This window comes from Acipenser ruthenus, chromosome 7 (assembly GCF_902713425.1).
Source record: "Acipenser ruthenus chromosome 7, fAciRut3.2 maternal haplotype, whole genome shotgun sequence".
In the NCBI taxonomy this organism is placed as follows: Eukaryota; Metazoa; Chordata; class Actinopteri; order Acipenseriformes; family Acipenseridae; genus Acipenser; species Acipenser ruthenus.
In genome coordinates this window covers 10718913-10742282 of record NC_081195.1, presented here as the reverse complement: position 1 = coordinate 10742282, position 23370 = coordinate 10718913, and the positions used below count along the sequence as shown (strand labels likewise).

The window sequence follows — 23370 nt, the reverse complement described above, 5'->3', positions numbered from 1 at the left end:
TCTTTCAAATGGCGTTGCCATTTCTTAAAGGCGGCGCCACTCTTTCTTACAATATATATATATATATATATATATATATATATATATATATATATATATATATATAATTCCAATAGCCAAGATGAGTGTAGTGAAATATAAAAGGGCTTGAAATGGAATATAAAACATGCCAACCCATTTCAAGAAGGGACCATGAGTGTACCATCTTTAAAGCAGCCTAGTCAATGGGAAAATATCTTCCAATATTTGTGCTTAAGAATGAAATGCATTGGCATCAATGCTATCACATAAACATCATTTTTAAAAATGAAAGAACTGTAAAATCAATGTATGTTAATAATACCACATAATAAAAGACAGATTTGCTGATGTAATGATGTAACATGAGAGTAAGTGGCTTTCTTTTTCAACACTTGATGTCACTTACCCTTTCCCTTTCCTTTACAGACATAGAGGTGTATTAGCATTTGTAAACATGTTACCCTCCAAGGCCAAATCATTTTAATATGAATTACAGTGTGATGAAGAAACACAACAAAACAGTCAGTGATATCTGAATAGATGTATATAATGATACAGACTGTTTAATTTTCCTTGGAAATAATATTTAGAGTACAAGGAATGTTACAAAATGTAGGTTCATAGCAATATGGAGGCTTTATTAAAGTACATTGTTAAAAATATGTACACTGGTATTTAGTCAAATATGTATGCAATATATTCATTTAGAAGTCACAGCAATGTTTATAAACTTCTTTATTCAACCCTATGTACAGTCTTAAGCTACTTAAGGTACTCAAAGAATGGCAATCCCTATGTTTTGGACAGGTGCTCAGTTAATCAAACATACTTTTTTTTTAATATGTCTGCTTTAATATTACAAGAATTTAAACAAATTAAGATTTAAAAACAATTTTAAATCACACAAAGCAAAGTTCTTATTTGATAGAAACATTTCAAATATGAACATGTAACCCTAGGAGATGAGCACTTGACCTCCAGTAAATTAAGCTTACACAAGTGCATTTAAATGATGAAGGATAACAAAATACTTCCAGTAAAGCTTACCTAATATAATTTACTGTCATTTTTGTAGGCCTCACATTTTCCTATATGAAAGATGCACACATTATGGTAAATGTGTATTTTATTTTTTAAGGACATATTTTCCTAACAAAAAACTGTCTAGAGCCTTTGTACATTTTTCGTTGATTTCCCTTCAGTCACATGACTCAGTGAGTCGTAGAAAAAAAACAGTGATTGTTTACTGGGAAACAGAATCAAAGTGTGAAGACCAACTCCAGGAAGCAAACTCCTACACGCTTTGGCTCTCCTTCTAAGAAAATATGAAACAATAATTCTCTGTAAATATTTGATAGCTGTATTTCCTTTAAAGTGAAGTAATTTTTCTACCGTGGCAGTGTATTTTAGCATACTCTTAATTGTACACAAAAGATTACATTCAAAATGGAAAATTGTAATTTTACATACAGTAGTTTTAAATGCTGTTTACATGTTTAAGTAATTTGTACAGTAACTCCTTTCAAAAAAAGGCGCAGATTTGTCTGTTATTGTGTGGATCAGACTACAGAAAGAGAAGCACAGACACACTCAACCGTACTTTTGGAGTTTTTAGCGTTCAGTATTAACTGTGTTTAAATTTAATCTGCTCAGAAACGATTATCATTCTCAGAGGTCCTCCAACTGCTGCTGGATCATGGATCGCAGTGCACTGTATCTTCAAACAAAGTGGAAAAAAAAGTTTCAGTAAAAAAATTAAAGAGTGAAAACAAAGTATTCCCTGATAGACTTATCCACTGATATAAAAACAGTAGCAGTCATCCAAAGCTCATTGTATTTATATTTATTCACAGTTTGACATATATAACAAAGTGGTCAATCCAGCATTCAAAGTGGGAGCTATCTAGAATGTTATAGTTGCTATGTTACAAGCATAATCTGAGCCAATCAACAGACTTCTTGTCTTGTGCATGAAGTCATGTTTGTTAACATCTCACAACAGATCATTTTGAGCCCCCTGCTGGTGAGATCTGATAATATATAAACGCAATTAACCTACTGTTAACATTCGTCAATAAAGGAAAACATTTTACACTAGCAAGATACAGTTAATCAGTTTTGCTCCTAAATTGCATGCATTGTACACAGATATTGTATTAATGCATTCTACATACAAAATCTGCAAATGAAGTGACAGTGAAACACGTTCGTAATTTTTGTTGCAAAAACAAAAAAAGTCATACTGTCATGTATTTAACTTTCGACATGCACTAACCTAAGACAATACAGTTTATTTTTTCAAGAATAAGGATTCCTGTTTTCAATTAAATAAATATCTTTGGTAAAACTTACTTCCTTGTTAGTTTTGTAATTTCTCTCTCCTCTTCTTCCTTTAATTTTTCAACAAAACTGTCAAGTAGAGCCATTTTATTATTATTATTATTATTTATTTCTTAGCAGCCGCCCTTATCCAGGGCGACTTACAATTGTTACAAGATATCACATTATACATTATTTCACATTATACAGATATCATATTATTTTTTACATACAATTACCCATTTATACAGTTGGGTTTTTACTGGAGCAATCTAGGTAAAGTACCTTGCTCAAGGGTACAACAGCAGTGTCCCCCACTGGGGATTGAACCCACAACCCTCCGGTCAAGAGTCCAGAGCCCTAACCACTACTCCACACTGCTGCCATTTCAAACTTTATATACTGAACAACCTAAAGCAGGAGTCCAAAACTACTGTTTTTTTTTTTTTTTTTTTTTTTTTTTTTTTTTAAATCTGTAAGCAAGTAATCACATAATTTATTAGCATTTTACATTTAGAGCACTTTTAACACAATAGCATCTCAAGGGCATGGCTGAGCACATTGACTGCAGCAGGTACATGCCTCACCTATGGACTACAATACAGCTGCAAAACGTATTTGATATAATAAACAGTGAAACGTCTCTAGTAATGAATTGAGAAACAGAGACAAAGCCAGTGCTAACATTATAAACTAAAACTGTGAAACTAAAACTGAGAATTTTTTGCAGGATAAATGCAACTGAAGATTTATATAGTTAATCCCTTTAAAATAATAATTAAAAAAAAAACGTTCCTACTGAACATTTTAAACAATCGTAAAACTCACATCATAGGTGACTTCTTCTCCCAGGTCTGTCTCCATTAGGAATATCTTTGCTATTTTCTCACAAGGACCATGAAGTGTTCTAGATATCAATGGATATTCTGTGTCTCTTTGTTTGGTCCGTTCTGAAACATTGAAAAGTATTTTATTAAATGTTAATAGTACTGATAGGTAAAATCATATACTGTACAATGTCTTTAATGTTCACAGGGACAAACAACAGATTCATTTATACACCCCCGCATGGTAAATATATTTCCTCTTTAAATTTAAAACTAAAAAAGCAAAAGAAAACAGAATATGATTATTTACAGAGCAATTAAAGGTGTGATAGGATTAGGTTCATTTTTTAAGTTAACATTATTTGTTAACCCAAAGGGTTATCTTAAAAGAGCGGTTATTATCAAGACAGCTGTCAAGTTATCTGGCACTGGCTTTTTACACTGATATGATTACTTTGTGACTCAAGTTATTCATTGAGCATGTTGCTTAACCCCCCCCTGAAGTGTAAAAATAACTCTTCAAACGTCTACTCATCACCTTCCAGTTCACACAGAGCACTGGAGTTAGGTGCTTACAATAAAAAAAGGCCATTTGAATCAAATTCAATTAAACTTGAGGAGTAGTCACAGTTTATGAGACTGAACATCTGTAATCTTGCTTAATATATTGTACCTGAAGTGCAAAACTGGACTCACTGTCGCTGGATTTGTCCTTTCTATTGTCTTATATTCCTTACTGCAAACATGTGGTAACAGCATTAGCAATTCTGTGTGAATGGTGCCAATTATTAAATGGCATTTACACAAAACCAGTATGACAAGCATGAAGATACGTGCTGGTTTACATGCACATGAACTTTCTAAAACAGCACATTTGGCACTGATCTTGCATCTTGAATTGGATAAAGTACAGAACTTACCTCCAGTTTCATGAACCAAATACAGTGCAAATTCATCTGACGTATTTTCATCCTGCAATCGTTAAATATAGTTGTGTACCAAAATATAAAATTCAAAAGTAAAACGTAAGAGCAATTGTTTCTTCACTTTTCATAATATTAAATATTGAAGTACTGACAGCACAGCAATGACAGTGATAGTAAGGGCAGTCAGCTACTTCAAAGAAAAATCGCATTCTTACTTAGAAATGTGCTAACTTCATCACAACAACATTAAGAGTTTTCAAATTTATTATTGATTTTAATATTTTTAGAATTCATCTGCAAAAAGTTTATTTTTACTAGTCATAACCGTTTCAAAACTGTTGTTGGTATTTTTCATGAATCTAAAATTCAAAACTAGTCACTTGTTTAAAATAAAATATTAAATAATTATATTCATTAAATGCATGCATGTCATAGAGATCTAAAAAGAAAAAAAAAACTTACTCGGAATTTGTTAAGAAGTAAATTCAGTACTTGTGGTGTGGTCATAGTACTGTTCACTCTAACATTTGTCACAAATCCATAGGCAGGCATGAACACTGAAGTCTGTAAAACATAAATTACATTTGGTTGTTGTAGGAGAATGAAATAAAATGGGAAATGTGTGCATAGATACTGTATACACAATGTACACAGAGCTTGATTCATCCTGAGAAATTACTCACTGCAGTACATGGATCCACAGATGGAACCATGTAACCTGGTAAATATTTCACGTGTTAAAAATATAAGCAGTGCCTTTTGTGACCCATCAGTACAAAATCAGTCGCTAAAGAGGCGCTTTGCATTTTCAAAAGGATAACAGTATTAAAACAATAACGATGAATGGCAGGCAATGTTTTAACATTCAAACCACAAACAAACCCATTTCATACGTTTTATCACCTGACATATCATGATGAAGTCATTTAAAATATTCTTTGTAATAATGGTAAATATATTACTTGTTTTCTTGTTCAAGCAGGAATCAAATAGTTGTATTTCATACAATATGTTGGCATGACTAGCTTTTTCAACAGAGATCTAGTGTTATTTAGAATTCATAATCTGAATAAAACCAAACCAAATATTTTCTTTTGGAAACTTGAGCTCATAATCATGTTTTGTTGCTGAACCATGTCTTCGTTGTTGTCTGTTGAGTCTTGACTTGTTGCTTTAGCTGGAGTTGTACTTAAAAAGGTAACAACCAGGGGCTCCCAAGTGGTGCATCCAGTAAAGGCGCTCCTCGTGGAGTGCAGGATGCGCTCTATAGTCTGGACGTTGCTGGTTCGAGTCCAGGCTATTCCACAGCCGACTGCGGACGGCAGGGGGTGGCACTCAATTGGCCGTGCGTTGCCCGGGGGGAGGGAGGGTTAGGTCGGCCAGGGTGTTCTCGGCTCACCACGCACCAGCGACCCCTGTAGGCTTGCCTGTAAGCTGCCCGAGAGCTGTGTTGTCCTCCGACGCTGTAGCTCTTGGGTGGCGTCATGGTTAATATTATTTGTCCACAGTGTGAAAAAAAGCGGTCGGCTGACGGCACACGCTTCGGAGGACAGCGTGTGTTCGTCTTCGCCCTCCTGAGTCAGCGCAGGGGTGGTAGCGGTGAGCTGAGCATAATAAAATAATTGGCGATTCCAAATTGGGAGAAAATAATAAAAATAATTGGCAATGACTAAATTTATATATATATAAAAAAAGGTAGCAACCAAATTATTATTCTTGTTATAAGGTGTGCTAGGTGATGCTTTAAAAAATCAATTTCTTATCAATTATTATTCACTTTATTAACATCATTACTATTCCCCGTTTATTGTGCTGACAATCTTTCAGGTCTTCTCTGGTTTTATTACATTAATTGAGGATTTGCTAATATTTTAAATACACAGCTCTAGCTAAACTGCTGCTCCATCATTCTGGTTCCTTTTCTGCAGGTTACATAGTCTGAATGCAGCCTAGACCAACACAGTGAGTTTGAAGTGATTCGGTACCAGGAGGCAGCAACAACTTTTTATTCAATATCATTGTCTTGGATAGATCTGCAGATGTCAAACTGCAGTATGAAACACAAGCAAAGAACCCAAAGATCACCAATAAAAGAACACTGTAACCAATGATAACATTGCTGGTGCTATTAAAAGGTAAGAAAAATGGATTTTAAAAGCTAGGGTAGCACTCTTTTACTATGCTCAAAGGGGGCGTGCATCTTTCAAATAGGCATGTCCTTTGCCTTACAGCTTTATTCTGTTAGAAATCTTGTTTTCCACACCAAAAAGAAACACTGCTTCCTTTCTGTTTTTTAAACAAGTGTTTTAAGACCTTTGTGTACTCAACGAACTTTGTAACCTCAGATATTATTTATGGCCGTGTCACGTGAGCGTACTGTATCTGTGTTTATTCTAGTTGCACTGGTGGTGCTGACAGGGCACCGGTGTACATGAAAAGCTGCATCCTGATAGAACAATACATTCATACACAAATACTTTTACTAAATACTAGAAATGTCTGTTTTTGTGAACAAAAAGAATGCATCCTCTGTGTCACAACAAAGTGAATTTAAGCACTGCATGGCCACTACATATAGACACATCTGCAAATTACTTCATCACTTGGCAAATTAAGACCAACAACCAAGATGTGTGAGACAAATGAATGGTTGTTTTTCAAAAATACACAACTTAGATTAAAAGACAAATACAGTGTTGTTGGAACAGCTTTGTTTTACATTAGATGAGCAGTTACCCAGATATAGGCACCTCCGGTATATACTTGTCTGTATGAATATACATAATGGTCAGATAATTAGCATTACTTCCTTTTATAGTGGCATTACTAGAGACAGTGGTAGGCATGGAGACAGTGGCAACAGACATATAATCATTAGGGATTCACACAAGCCACCTATAATGTCATGGTAAACCAAGGAGAATGGATGAGATGGGAGAGTGTGGAACAACGCAAGTTTCCTCATCAGGTCAACATATGATGTTCTCCCATCACCACAGAACCTAAACCTCTGGGTAGGAGAGGATCCCTCATGTTCATCATCTGCAACATTAAGGCACATTTTGACAAGATGTAAGGTGGCTCTTAGCCAAGGACGGTTTACTTGGCACCATGACCAGGTGCTGCGATGTTTGGCCTTAGCATTGGAAGACAAGCGTAACATGACCAATAAGTTGCCAACTGTTCCATCAAAACATTACACACAAAAGACAACATTTCTCCGCCCAGGACAGCAACCACTAAGAAAAGGTGTTAAAACCAATCCTCGCCCAGGACAAATGGAAGCTGCTAGAGACTGGAAAATGCTGGCAGATGTTGGTCAACGGCTTATTTTTCCACCTGAGATTGCCACCACTAACCTTCGACCAGATATTGCCTTGTGGTCTGGATCAGCATGCGCCTTGTTCACCTGGTAAACAGTGCCATGGGAGGATGCTGTAGATGAGGCGTATGAGAGGAAGAAACTGTGGTATGCTCAACTAGCCACTGAAACGGAAAAGCGAGGATGGAGAGTTCGGGTTTACCCGGAGGTGGGTTGTTGAGGATTTGTGGCACACTCTACAAACCGGTTTCTCAGAGACGTCGGATTCAGTGGCCAAGAGTTGCGTCGCACAGTGAAGAACTTATCTGAAGCAGCAGAGAGGAGCAGCAACTGACTGTGGTTGAGATGGAAAAATTCTGGCTGTGTGCACAATAGAAAGAAAGAACGGGTAAGTAAGCTGGGCTGAGTTGAGTGGGGGACGGAGGGGGGTGATGCTGGGACGCCAGAATCACCGTCGAGCCCTCTTGAGGTGTCGTAGGCTAGTCGGCGAAACACCGAGGATGGAAGGTGCCCACTTGAATTCCCCAGAGATGTACCCTACTTAGTTCAATCCAGACGGTTGTCATGCTGATGCGTTGGGTTGACCGCACTGTGGTTGATCCCCGGAGCTAGCATCGCAGCCGTTGTGTGTGCTGATGCGCTAGGGAGGCAATAAGCTGATCCCTGGAGCCAGCATTACACTTCAGCCATTAACACCAGACAGAAGGATATCTACATCATCATATGGAAGGAAACGTAAATGGATGGAGACACATATGGATCACATTAGTTTACTGTAAAGCTACGTCTTAGTTGGTGCTTATCTTGGGGAGAGCCGAGTTCAAATCAGCATGAAGTTTTAACATCTACTCTCGTGTAATGGAAATCATTATATATATATATATATATATATATATATATATATATATATATATATATATATATATATACACACACACATATATATAGCAGTTAACTTATATATATTTAAATATAAATATATATTTTTAAGTTAACGGCTCCAAAAACATCATTACCAGACACTAGTTTTCTTCCCACCTCTCTGCTCTCGTCACCAGAGCAGGTCTTTCTCTCCAATTCTACACCACATACTCCTTCAGGATTGACGCCGCCTCTTCAGCAGCAAGAGCCTGCATCAGCCATCACCTGATCAAGACCATGAGGCGCTGGTCCTCTTCAGCAGTCAACTCCTACATCCAATTGCTGGCATCTGATATCACAGCAGCACACCAGTCTATAGCTAGCATGCCCGGAGTGGGGGAGCACTCTCTGCCAGACCACAGAGGTTTTCCCCTAATAGAAGGCTTTTTTTCCTCTCTGCCGAGCGGATGGCTGGCACATAGCTTGTTCCACTAACCATCTATTTTAGTTAGTTTTTTGGGGGGAGGGTCATTGTTTGTCTCTTCTTGCTTTATGTTATACATTGGCACATGGTCTTTGTTTGTCTTCACAGGTGCGGGTTCAGCGGGGAGTCAGTGGTCCATCTTTTGGGGGGATACTGAGTCTCACCTCCCCGACCTAGAGTTTCAGTAACTCCACAGGTTCTTCGTGTGGTCAGAGAGGACCACCAGCCACACTATTCTTTCGCAGCTCATGTGCTATATCTTGCCTCAAGAAAGAAGGCTCTGTCTTACTTCGTCCTTTATCCTCCTGGAAAGTGGCCCTCTTAGTGCTCAAGTCCCATCACTAACAATTATTTGTGTTCTTTAAGATTCTCTTCTCTTCCTTACGTCAAGGCTTCGTATGAGCTGTTCCGTCCTCTGAGGGTCAAACCTGGTCGGTAACCGGGACCAAAGCGCATGGCTCCACCTATAACGGCTCTCCGAGAAGTCAGAGGACCGTATATTCATGGGCCCGGAGGTCGATAGGGCTAGCCTCGACTCCATAGGGAAAGCTCTCTCAGTTGGAGTCTGGCCTGTCCTTTTCTCTCTCCCCTGTTCTAGAGGCCAAGCCTGCAATCCTATGTTTCAAAAACATTCCCTTCCTATCGCAGCCCTGGCTCCCGCCCGGTGAACTACCAGAAAACTAAATGTTTTCCTGAAGGTTAAAAATAGAACTACATACTGCGCTCTTAAGGTGAAAAATACGTACTTCAGCCTATGCTGGGGTGGACAATATGTTGTGTATATGCTTTTATGTTTAGGCTAATTGAATTTTTTTACACAGGCTGTTGTTAAAAGCAGCAACATATATAGAGCAGTAGATAACGTATTAATTAGAAGCATTAACTATTCTAACAAGTTCTAATGCACAGTACAATACTTACTTGTAAGAGTCTGTGAAAATATTTCAGTGCTAACAGAATTATTATTGGACTTCAGTGTATTCTCTTTTTGAACAGTCTGTGCAGCATTTCCATTTCTGAATAACAATAAGAACATACGACAATAACAATAAGAACATTAATCTGTAAATCACATTACTGAAGTTCATATCTGTAGTTGTTCTGTTTATTATTGATTGATTGATTGATTGATTGATATGACAACAAAGATATTGAACCATTGTCCTTGCCATAAACAGATTACATTTTGTGCTTTATTAATAATGGAATCTCAGTTCACAACATGCAATCGATTGGTAACCCAGAGTATTATTATAAGCACACCCTTAATTTTAAACTATTTCTTATCATTTGCTTTCCACAAGATCATTGTAAACTATATTCTGACAAAATAAAAAGGGGGAAAAAAAGCCAGATTCTAGGAACCTTGATGACTTTGCAAACTTTCAAAGCATTCCTTTTATCTGGCTTTTATGTTGGACCTCCCTTTAATCTTTATGGCTTTGATATTGCTTGCACTTACATTGAATGAGCAGTTACTCTTACACCCTGGCACAGCATACTGTGAAAAGGCCATATCTTGAATTCTAACAATCTTATCAAAAATGATACAGCACCACTTAGACTGTATAAAATGACCTTTGTTTTATTATTCCGACAGGTTTATACTTGTCAATACCTTGATTCAACTCACACTGGCTTGTATTGACCAGCACTGTAGTCTATCAGGACTGCAAAAAAGCAGCAACATGTGCTACAAACACATTTTTACTAGAGACAGCTGTAAACTTATAACGGTATAAAATAAATGCAGTTAGAAAGAATGTATACTTCTTCCATTTCCTTTAATAAATATACCTATTGCACAGTGGGATGGACTACAATTATATTTAGGTTCTTAATTAATTTTATTCCTACAATGTTCCATTGCATATTTTATAGGTTTGCAAGTAGTATTACGGTTGTATTTGTCAAATATCTGTTGAATAGGTTAAACATACAGTTAATTGATGCCTTAAAAAAAATCGAATAACTGATTAAATCAGTTAAAAGACTGACCCAGACGCAACATTAAACAGCAGCAGCTACTGAATCTGCATGAACAGCCCGAGGGTTTTGTTGAAGTTGTATACTCACAAACAAACCTTGATTAATCCAGCCATAATCACACATGCTTTTGTAAGTAAGATTGTACACGAGAGACACAATAACATGCATAAACACAGGTCAGCTACACAAGACAGATGTAGCAGGTGGCTAGTCCAATACACCCTTGGCAAGTTAAGTCTTTCGGAGAACAACCAATTTCTTATGCAGTTTTTTACTGATTAGACGGGTGTTTGGTTCTATAAAATCTTATTTTGTTCCAAATGTTCACCCATCTACCATCTGCAGAAACCAGAAGATCTGCTTACCCATCATCCCAGTACAACTGGCTGTGGGCATGCAAAATGCAACAGAATATATTTAAAGAATAGACCATAATCTGTTCAAATTGAAACAATTCAATTATTGTGAATATCAGATTAACTTTTGTCATCGCCTTCCCGGCAATCAACTGTGGTGTGGTAAAAACTTGGGAGGGGGCAATAGCAAGTCTAAAATATGATACATCAGGGAATGTTTTGTCAGTAGTTTGTCAAGCTGTTTTCCAGGTCATGTTAAAAATATAAGAACTCTGCTTAAAACATGTGATATGTATACCATGAAGAAATATGACACCCTGTGTGTCATGAAAGGACTGACCTTGACAGTTTACAGCATTTCTAATCTTATGCTGTTTATTACTCATGTCTTACATTTAATTGCCCTTGCAAATCAGACAAGCCTTGCTTCAGCAAACATCAATGACACTTGTCTATTTGGCGAGTCACTGCATGTTACCTTACTTGTTGTAAATAATGGCTGATATATACTCTACATAGATGCAATGCAGGCAATAAAAGCAGACAAAACAGTAGAGAAACAGCTGATGTGTGTTATTAAACTACAGAGTGGATAAAGATTAAGCAAACATTAAAAGCAACATCTAGCTGGTGATATTGATTAATTTTTTTATTAGACAGATTCAAAATGTTGTAAATTAAAAGATAATGGAAAGTTACAAACAGATTTGTGCTTTGTTTGTTTACACAGTGGTGGGTTCAGGACATGTGCACCAATGTCTGGAAGTTTGATCGAATAACAACATAGAACAGGGACAATACATTTCATCAAGAGTATTCTTTTAATTCTGAGATCAAACATAAAAACCAGCTGCATGTTTAATGCGTACTTTACCCTGCTACCCACCTGTTTAAACCAGTCTGATCTAACCTCCACGGCCCAATACATGGGAAATGGACTCGCTCATTGTCATCACGCATCTGAAGTCTGATTAGCCTTCGAAGACCCCAGGAGATGTTAAGCAAACCTTCAATGATTAATTCACCTTCTTCCTGCAACAGTACAAAAAATGAATTCAGAATTAATAATATGAAAGCCAGGAAATCCTGCTGGCTGAAGTCCATTCTAGTTGCAGCACAGGTCTACGTGCACAAGAGCAGTTATGTTGATCACACGTTCACATTTTAGAACAGGAGTGGTCTGGAAACCTGGGCTGGGTACAGTCAATGAAATTCACATCAACCAAAAGCTAATAACTGTCACTTCTAGGAGGGAAAATGAAGATGAGACGTGTGACGTCACAGACTACAAAGTGGTGCCTGAGGACACGTAGGCCTTGTTAAGGTTTCTGAACTCTGTATTGAAGTTGTTTTTTTTTTAATCTGTTATATATATATATATATATATACACACACTGTATATATGAATGAAAAAAATATTTTCGATAGCACCGATCGTAGCTTTTAGAAGGGATGGAAATTCAGCTGACATTTTAGTCCACAGTAAACATATAGGGGTCACTGATACATTAAGGGACATTGCAACCTGTAAAAGCACATGTAAAGTGTGCAAATATATTGGTAAAGATAAAAGTGAAATCACAAATAAAGAAGTCTTAAAAAATCTGTCATGTAAGGATAGCAACCTTGTATATGGTATATTTTGCATAAAATGTAATACAATTAAATATGTAGGCAAGACAGAAAGAATACAGAACCAGCTATCAAATATAATAAATAAAAAAGAAAATGAACCAATAGTTCAGCACTTTACATAATGTACAATATAGAAGAATATATTGGATAAACAGACTAGATACCATGATGCCTGAAGGTTTAAATAGAAATGAACAGTAGATTGTTGCATCATTAGCTACATGGTGAATGACATCACAAAGACATTGGATTTAAATAAATGTGTGGTTACCGTGGCATCAAAAAGCCTATAAATACCTCCAATGTTTGTTTTCAAACACACTTTCCCTTGACAAAGGTATGTTAAACATACAGAAATGTTGGGAAGTTGGCTCTTTGAGAAAAATACTTATATATACATAGATAGATAGATATAGTATTACAAAATGGGCCCTATTTTGTCTGATTTACTGCCAATACCATCATATCAACTGAATCATATCAATATGCGTTATTTTTACACAGGGTTGAGTTGAAAACGAATACTTTATTTTTGCTCGCAATCCCCAATGTCAGTTCATCTGGCGATGGAAATCGCCAGCTCTAGTTGTTGTGTAATTAACGCAAATCAAATCCTGAGCTTGAGTTATATTCAAATAAGTAAAACACTTTATCTGATTTGGCAGACTTTCCTGAACCAATTCAACCTGAGATGAACTTGAGCTGGATGCCTCATGAAACATAATATAATATTACATCCTAGTTTAGTCTGTTTGGAGATGAACTACATTTTACCCTTTTCTTCTAAACTGGATTCTCTTAAACGGTACACAACAGTATTTGTATTACTTGGTATTGAGGGGTTACATAAGCTGGAATAGTACAGTATCTCATTGTTTGAAGTGATAAAGTGTCTTTAGAGCTTGCTTTCCAATAAGCTGCAGACTTTACATTGGATCTGTTTCATGGCTATCTGTGATATTGAAGAACAGGACTGTATAAAGAGCAGCACATTTTAATTGGAAAGGAAAGCACTGGCGTTCAGACTTCAGTTCATGCTTTCACTTTTGTCCTGATTGACATGCTGTAGGAACTTTTAGTAAGACTTGGCTCTTTCAAACATTGCACATTAGCACTATCTTGCTGTAAGGCCCTATTTCAAGTACAGTACACACCAAAGGTATTTCACTGTGTGACAATTATTATTTCACTCAAACTTTATGTAAAATAATGAGTCTGGAAAGTGCAATTATAAACTGGTCCTATTAGACTTTAGATTACTGGCAGATCTCAGAAGTAGTATAACAAATGTCCACAATATACAGACACGTAATGGCTGCATTGACTTAAACACATTCCCTTAAAATGTGCCTGACAAAGTTTAAGATTCATTTTGTATGTATTTCTCTCAATTCCTTGATAAGTGTGTGTTTTCCAGTCAGTGATAAATATTGTGACCTCCATCCAGACACATCAAGGACTCATTACAAGTCTTCTGATCATGACAGCCATGAATGTCACACTAAAAGCATTTTCATAGAATTGTCTTTTGAATTGCGGTCTACGGCCTATTTTTTAATTCTCACACTAAACCAGAGAAAATAGGCCAAACATGAAAACAAAAACACTACAAAGAACACTGCTCATCTCTGGCAGATTAAACAATTTCACCAGAAACTATTCAAATGATAACCTTTTAATTCACTACAGACTATCTATTTCCGTCTCCCTCTCCATAGTAATTCTTAGGTTCACTAAATGACTGTTGGAAAGGGTTAACTGTAGAACTACTAGAACCTTAGGTGGCCTACATGTTTAGCTACTCATAAAGCGGTCAGGACTACAGGACTAATCCAATCAGGAACCCACTCAATGGATAAGTCTCTTCCGTTCACAGGACACAGCTGAACTAAAAAAAAACAAAAAAACCCTCAGGGTAAATATACAACCAGCATGGTTTTAGAATAAGTACTGAGTCAAAGATGTTGTACAAATTACTAAAAATAACTTGAGGCACTCAATTGCATTAACTGTCTGAGACAGCTTTTGAAAATAGCAAAAATGCTGTATCTATTTTCTTTATAGTACAAACTGACAACATGTTTCTTTTGTGGTTTATGACTCGTTTATTATACGTGGTAGACAGGCACTGTACAAATGCGTAGGTTCTTAACATAATTCTTTGTAAATATATCATCTTCAAAAATAGACTGACATGTACCCAGTCATAAAATATCAACTTCCTGTTATATAACATTTTTATTAGTTTTCAGATGAACACACCCGAACAAATTATTAAACTAAAAAATATATATATATATTTACTGCTGCTGAAACTTCCATATATTTTGTTTAAATGTGTAATATGTGAAAAAAAAGAAAAAAAATTGGTGGTGGATTCTTCAAAATTGTTTTCACTGATATTGTGTAATTCCTGTCTGCAAATAAAATGCATCCAATTACGCACATGCTGTCTTTATAGCAAATATTTACAAAACTGATAAGTGGGAGATAAATGAAACAATAACTTTATAGTACATTAAATTCAAAAGAAATGTAAACTCTGTAACAGCTGTTGAAATGCTGAATCCATAGTCAGCTTCCACACCAGGTTTTGCTTGGCACGCACGCACACACACACACACACACACACACACACACACTCACTCTCCCATCAAAGTTCTGAGGTCAGAGGCACAGCTATTTTTGTTGTCTGTTATCCTTGATTTAAAACTCGCCGCAGGGGTAACAGTATAAAAGGCTCTGCCATTCACTGTTGTCCTGAGAAAATATTTCTATCTCAGACAAGTAAGTACAAGCTACCTACAGTTACAGTATCAGCCACCATTTACAAAACACAAGCTGATAAAAGGACTGCATTACTTGGGCACCACAGTAACTCAAATAAGGTAAGCTTATTTATATTCTTAGCTGGTTATTTTTTGTTACTGATCAGTACAATGGTACATCACTGTAGTGTTATACAGCCTAAAAATACAGTCATTTTAAACACAAAAAAAATACTGAATGTTTTCTACTTCTGCATTTCAAGACTGTACTTTTTATATTTCTTGTACACAAATGGTTATTAACCCAAATTGTTCAGCTTCTAGTCAGTATTTCTGAGAAGCTTGGTAATGGTCACACATGGCACATTAGTTTAGCCTGAATCAATAAAATATTATTTAGTTTACTGTTATAAAAATCAGCTGCAAAATAATTAATCTTTAATATGTGTTGCTATAGTCCAATAAAAATGTGGGTCTCAAATGTATTGCTCCACATGTAACATAACATGCAAAAACAACTTACAGTTAAAACTAATCAGTTTAGGGGCAGTTCACCGCGCACCAGTGACCCCTGTGGTTGATAGGGCGCCTGCGGTTCTGTAGTGGATCCATCAGATCTGTGTTGTCCGCCGGAATTATAGGTCTGGTGGCTTCGCTGTGGATCCACAGTACTAAAAATGGCGGATTGGCAGAAACACGTTTCGGAGGACGCGTGTTCTGGTGGGATGCAGCAGTGAACCAGGATTAAATAATAATAACTGGGCATTTCAAATTGGGGAGAAAACCGGGGTAAAAAATTGGTGACGACTAAATTTTTATAAAAAAAAACTAATCAGTTTAACACAATGTATAAAAACTGGTTTGTCCATGGCTTCATGTATATTTATTATATTTTAATGGGAATGTTTTTTTTTTTAAAAAAAGTCCTTGCTCATTAACAAACTAATTTTCTATCCACTTGTTGCAGAATGAAATCTAGACTACTTCTCTCTGTTGACCAGTTGCCTACGATCAGTGAAATGTACGAGGAGAAGTCTCAAGGAGGATGCCTAACCCCTTCGTACTCATCCCAGTCACTGGATGAATATATCATGTCCATTCGTCAGCTGGCACAGCCCACGTCTTCATCAGGGTACCCGCTGTGCAGCAATCCCTTCAAAATGCAAAGCCCACCGAAAACAAAAACCAACAGCAAGCCTCTAACGCAACATTCCAGCTCAGCAACTCGAAGAAGAAGCAGCACCCGGGGTAACAACGCTCTCATGCCAGTGTGCTTGGACGATGTTACATTTACAATCGGAAATCACATGGAATGTAAAAGCCAAGTGTTTCTAAGCACAAGGGACCCACTGGATTGGCTGTTTGCACAATCACAAAACAATTAATCTTCTCTTAAAGAAAATATTCCTGCTGCTATGTGTCTCCTCTGAACAATATACCAATATGTCAAAAGCATGAGGACAATCCTGACAGACTCGAAAGTGCACTCAGAGAGCTTGAACACTCAATTATTTATGTGATATGCACATGTGTTTACATTATTGACTGGTATTATATTACAATAATATTGTGATGTATCTTTTATTGTAGGAGTATATATATATTTTTTTATAGAACCAATGATTTTGTATTTGTTAATAAAATATTATAATTACATTTTTGTCAATACTATTTATTATTTGGGTAAACTTACACTAAAATTACAAACTCAATTCCATTCCATAGATCACCCCCACTGCATAGTAATTTCCAGATTTAACATACCAATGGACTGTGTTTCACATCTTTGTAATTCATGACCAGAAGAGTATGGCGTTGTGATACTTATATCATTCTATGCAGGTTTCAATAGCATAACCTTTTGTTATCCCCTAGGTAGCACCATTCACTACTATTCACTATTTAGGCTGTTAATATGACAACAGTGTATTTGTACTGTTCAGTGTCTCTTCCTTATCTAACTCCATATGATCACAAGGAACACAAAGACGACTTTGTTTGTCAACACACGAACAACAAGGTCTTGTTTGAAGCACTTCCGGATGTATTAACTCATATTAAAGTGGCATATATGGTGTGGGTAGAATTAATTATTGCTTTTATTTATAATTAAAATCCATGCATTTTTAAACTATCAAAACTCTCATCATAATGCACTTCCATCCTTCCCATTATACCACCCTGTTATAATGCCACCTTTGCATTCCATCAGCTATTCCTTCTAAACTAAAGTTCACTAATACAAATACGACTACCCCTTACAATTACTTACATTAGCTAAACAAATGTACATTAATGCATTATAGTCTCACTCGCCAACAAGATAACATCACAAAATGCTAACATTTTGGGGATCTTTAAGGACCCCTGTTTTATTGCCACTCTCACTAGTTTGTCTCTTGTCCCTTACTTGGATGTTCACAAGGGTGGAATCAGAAGTTGAAAAATAAACCCTAACATTTTGTTTTCAAAGTTAACGTTGAACTGGACAGTGAAATTCAGTAAAATGTTGATACACAGCACCAGGACCAGTAGTTGGTTGTTTCCTTGTTTAAATAAAATATGAAACAAGTCCCAAGATTTGTTCTGATGTTCAGTCTGCTAGATATCTGATGCCAAGATGAGAGGTAACTGAGTGACACGCCCATCTTTTGATTTCTGCAATCCTTAGATGCAATAACTGAATAAAAAGTTGCATATCGTTGTAGAATAACGTTTTGGTTTATAAAACACTTCCTCTCCCTATTATATGGCAGTTCAAGGTCACTTCAGACATCTCCACAGCTGTGTCTTAAATAAACAAACAGGAAAGGAGGAAGTTCCGTTCACTTTGTAAGAACATACTTACCCTGCTGCAGTGGGCACAGACACAAAGAGCCCCTTGTTAACAATGTTTATTCTGGCTTCAAGGAGTGGCATTTGGAAGCACTCCCACGCGTAGGTGTGGCAAAGAGCTCTGACTACAGGAAATGGCACTTCAATAACAGAACATCTGCAAAAAACAAGTCCATGATACATTACTAATAGTTTTTTTCAGACACAATTGAATGCAAATATTACAACAAAAAAAACACACACACACACACACACACCTAAGCTTAGCTAATCAAGCTTTCTGTAAACCTTGCTATGCAATGGGAGTTTGAGTTCCATCCCTGACTGTATGGTACAGTACATGCCTCCATATATCCCCAGATCTGAAACTCTCAACTTGTTCCCCAAACATTACAGATCGGATAGATGGATGGGATATCCTCAAAGGATACTTTAAACACAACCTAAGTTGATCATATCTGTGGAATGGGTTTACATTTCGTTTAGGCAACAGTACTTGTTAATTAATTGATTATAAAAATAAAAATAAACAATCACATAAAATGACATTTGTTAACATGTTAGTGAGCTAGCTGTAGTTTATAAAATATAAAATAAAAGGGACCTTTTATTATTTAGTAATACAAATCCTTTGTCGTTAATATATGGTTCTAAAACAGTTTAGTAATACAACTCCTTTATAGAGGCTGCAGTAACCCCTGTATGAAATGTATTTCTAACACAGCGCTGCTGCCACCCACTGGCGAGAACAATGCACTGGATTTGGATTCCAACCAATGTACTGTACTGGGAGTCAAAGGCAATAGGAAACTGATGCAGTTCTGCTACTGAGGTATGTATTGTGATAATACCATGGTCCAGATGGAAAACAAAGCATAACTTTATTTAAAAAATAACTTTTCGATCATCAAAATAGATTGACTTTAGATTGTGGACTCTATTTTTATGATCTAAAAAGCCACCGTCCTTAAACTTGCACACCTGCTCTATTGCAGACCTCTTGTCCCACAATTTGTTTTTGTATTCAATGATGCTGGGAAACACCAGCAGGGTTAATGCAGCAGTGTTTTCATCAGCCACTGATTCGATCATTTAAAAACCCCTGTGCGTCGTTCATAATAAAGCTGTGGATTCGCTTCCCTGCTTTTAGATCCACTACAGTGTCTGTATTGTGCAACTGCTGTGGAAAAGTACACAAAACAAACTTGAAACAACAAGAAGATGGATAGCAGGAAATGGGGACATCTTATTTGTTTACATCTACACTATCTGATATTACACAAACATTACCAATGGAATTAATAAATCAAGAGGTTACTACACCGTTGTCTGTGGAGACATGCTCTTCAACCCAATATTATTGAGCAATAGGCACTGGTACAAACAGATTCCATTGGCAGTGACGCAAAAGGCCTGCTTTATATAGGAAACCAGATTATATTGTTATCTGTGACGTACATGCGTTTAGAGACACTTCTAATAAGAGGGGCCTCTGTGAGCTTTGCCATGAATCCAAATAGAACAGACAGTCTATAATGTGACTGGTTTCTACAATCCATGGATATCTCATTAACAATATGGAATAACTGGGACAGAGCAAGATAATCAGACAGAACTGACTGGGGAACAGTGTGGAGTGTACATTTAAAACTCTTTTTTCCTGAGCAGATCCATGCTACTCCATACAAACACTTTGTAATGTTAGTGCTGCCTAGTTCTGCATCACCCAGAATTTTAGGATTGAGACATCATTTAAAAAGGCAAACTATATGAGCAGAATTTAGCTCTTTTGTTTAACATCATGTCATAAAAGAAACTACAAAATGATATCGCAAAAGTCTACTGGAAGCCACAACAGTAGTAGTACAGTATTTCATGTTAGATAACCGAAATGTCAAATTTTTTCATTTGTGCCAGTTTTTCATTAAGTATATGGAAAACTACAAAGCGGTACATAATTCAATGTTAACAAAACATTATTCAGCAGGTTTCATTTGACTTTATCAAGCAAAATGTGTTAATTCTATAGAATGATGCAAAACGTTTGGCTACAGCTGTAGATGTGTTCTGGGAATGTCCACTTATTTGAGTTTTTTGGAGACATGTGACCTTGGTACTGTCTCTCTCAGGATGGGCCAAGCAGAGGATTCTCTAACTGGGCTGCCCATCCGTGGGGTCTTGGTAATAGAATCCACTATGGGGTATATGCACAGTAATTCATCTTTTTCATTGCATTTTTCTGTTGCATTAATTTAATTTTTTTTTATATTATTACTCAACTACAAAGTGCATCAGTTCCCCCAAAGCTGTAGCTAGTATTTCCAATACAAGTGAAACAAATGGCTTCAAAATTAGGTAAGCTTTGGATAACTGCATGTAGTTAAAAATCTACCAGGAGAAATTGGCAAGTATTCAAATACTTTCTTTCGAAAGAAATCTGGGCTATCAACAAATTCTTTCGTTTCTTCTACAAGAGCTTTACAAAGTAATAATATAAAAAAAAACACAGACAAGACCTTTCTTGCCTTTGCAATCATGGAAATACCCAGCAGGGTTGTCCTTGAACTGCAATGAACTGCAGTCACCTCTGTGACAAATTACTTGGCAAACAAAGCTGGGAAAGTCCAAGGCATTGGTTAGTTTAAGATTACATTGTTTAATTAATATTAAACCAATGTATAATATATTGTACAGTATATAGTAAAACCCACAAGATAAATGAAAACATATAGAGGGGCTGGGCAAACACATCAGTCACATGTAGCACATATGAAGCACTTAATCTGGTCTTGGCTCTAAATGTCAAAAACATAGGTGGTGATGTTTCTACCAAAGTCTAGAGCCCAAAAAACAAACTGCATGTGCTACAAAATTAAAACAACTCAATAAGCACATAGGTTCTCTAGAGTTATTTATTTCTACATATATATTTTTTAATGTTACGTTTTTGTTCCCTTTGAAACTAAAATTGTGTTACCTGCAGTGTTATTATAGGAATTCCACGGAGCTACAAAATCCTGATTGAATCTATGTATGTGAAACCAACTACGTGTGTCTTGAAGGGTACATAGTTTAACAATGGGATCTATTTAGATGTGTTTCTCTTTGCCCAGACAGGATATACCAGTATTTAATTGCTCTTCTATTTCTTTTTTCTTTACCTTCTTATGTTTTTTGCAAAGATCACTATTTTTCCATTTAGCTGTCACTTTTTCGCTTTCAGCTAAATTCTAGCTGACCCTTTTCATTTGATTTCCTCATTCCAGAAAGTCACACGAGGTTGTGAACTCAAACTGCTACTATATAGCATAGTGAATTAAGGTTCAAATACTAAATGACCATGTTTAGTCTATTGTAGTTCTGAATGCTTTCAGGATGCAGGGCAAACTTTGAAACTAGCATTTTTTTCAGGATTTAGCATCATAGACAGAAGCATACAAATAACTACAACATCTATCAAACTTCATGCTGTACCTCTCGGTTCCTTAGCTGGAAAGTTTTACCTTCATGGTAACAGTTATATGTTTTCAGCAGGGATAAAAGATCTGACCTAGAATAAAAAAAATATTAAAAAGAGCTGGAATGAGCTCATCCTGGGTTTCCCTTCATTGTCTCACGTACAGGATCTAGACAATAACATTTCTATTCTGTTCTTTTATCATGAATAGGGATCCAGGACATAAAACAAGTGGGGTAACACTAGTAATACCACAATGCTTTGCATCTTTAACAGCTGTCAGTGCATTGAAGCAGCATGCAATAAGGAACAGTGCAAACAAATATCACAGGTGAGCCAATCACTGGAAAGTGCATTGAGATTTATGTTTGGGGTGTGTGTTACAGAAATGGGTCTAGGGATTTTTGGGGATAATTTTTGCATAGACATTCAATAAAAAATAACCCACTGTTGTAATCCTTCAAACTGATTTTTGTCTTAGTCAAACACTAGATTTACTTTTGAGATTCAAATTCTTGTTTTGCTATTATTATTATTATTATTATTTATTTCTTAGCAGACGCCCTTATCCAGGGCGACTTACAATTGTTACAAGGTATCACATTATACATTATTTCACATTATACAGATATCACATTATTTTTACATACAATTACCCATTTATACAGTTGGGTTTTTACTGGAGCAATCTAGGTAAAGTACCTTGCTCAAGGGTACAACAGCAGTGTCCCCCACTGGGGATTGAACCCACGACCCTCCGGTCAAGAGTCCAGAGCCCTAACCACTACTCCACACTGCTGCTATTGAGGTGATTATAACCATACCCATAAAATCCAATACACTATGGTCAAGGTTTGACTCTGTTTTTCCTCTGCAATCTTTCATTGCAAGTTTAAATTCAATTCTGGGGAATGTATACCGAATATCTGCCCCAGGGGGAAAAGAGCTGAATCAGATAAGTTAAACATTGACTGCACACTGGAAGGCAGCAACAACCGGGCTGTCCCAGTACTCTACCAGCAGAATTTGAAGAGTTTAACCCAGGACTAGGCTCTAAATGTCAAAGGTCTGTTATGTTACTCTATATATGAGTGCTGTTCCTGCCACAGTATCAACAAAACAAAGACCAATACCCACGTTGAAATGGCTTTATCACCACTGATTTTCACAAATGGAGCTTGCTGGTAGTCGTCCATCTTCCTTTTTAAAGAGTCAACTAAAAAACAGAGCAAAGGAATGAACGAGGACTGAACTGCTACACACAGGCATTTGTTTCAAAACTTGTAGCTACTCGCAGTTAAATTCAAACTTGGTCAATGTGGCACTACAATGGTGATAGTTTGCAACAGTTACTCCTGTACTCTTAGCAGTGGGAATCCAATGACTCATAGACTTTAATCATTTTGAACAGGATGGTATTTCTGTGGAGGCAAGGAATCAAACATCCCAAAAGGTTGTGTGGTTTATAGGAAATCACAAGACAGATTCTGGAATGCATCCAGATGATCTCATCATATAAATCATGCCCAAGGCGGCATGCTGGTGCACCAAGAAAAAATAAAAACTGGAA

The 23370-nt window shown here is 36.6% G+C and overlaps 1 protein-coding gene and 1 long non-coding RNA gene across 2 annotated transcripts; one reads left to right on the top strand and one right to left on the bottom strand.

Annotated features, from left to right (window-relative positions):
- Positions 1 to 1632: 1632 nt before the first annotated feature.
- LOC117415777 (ras association domain-containing protein 4-like) lies at positions 1633 to 22996 on the bottom strand. Its single transcript, XM_059027820.1, is given in 11 exon segments — positions 1633 to 1738; positions 2374 to 2440; positions 2721 to 2751; positions 3169 to 3290; positions 4088 to 4139; positions 4556 to 4657; positions 9146 to 9354; positions 9682 to 9776; positions 11992 to 12137; positions 21818 to 21893; positions 22938 to 22996. Coding segments are annotated over 11 exon segments (1065 nt in total).
- LOC131737442 (uncharacterized) lies at positions 15402 to 17164 on the top strand. The gene is made up of 2 exons (XR_009329050.1): positions 15402 to 15628; positions 16476 to 17164. It is a non-coding gene; the product is annotated as an uncharacterized LOC131737442 (long non-coding RNA).
- Positions 22997 to 23370: the final 374 nt, after the last annotated feature.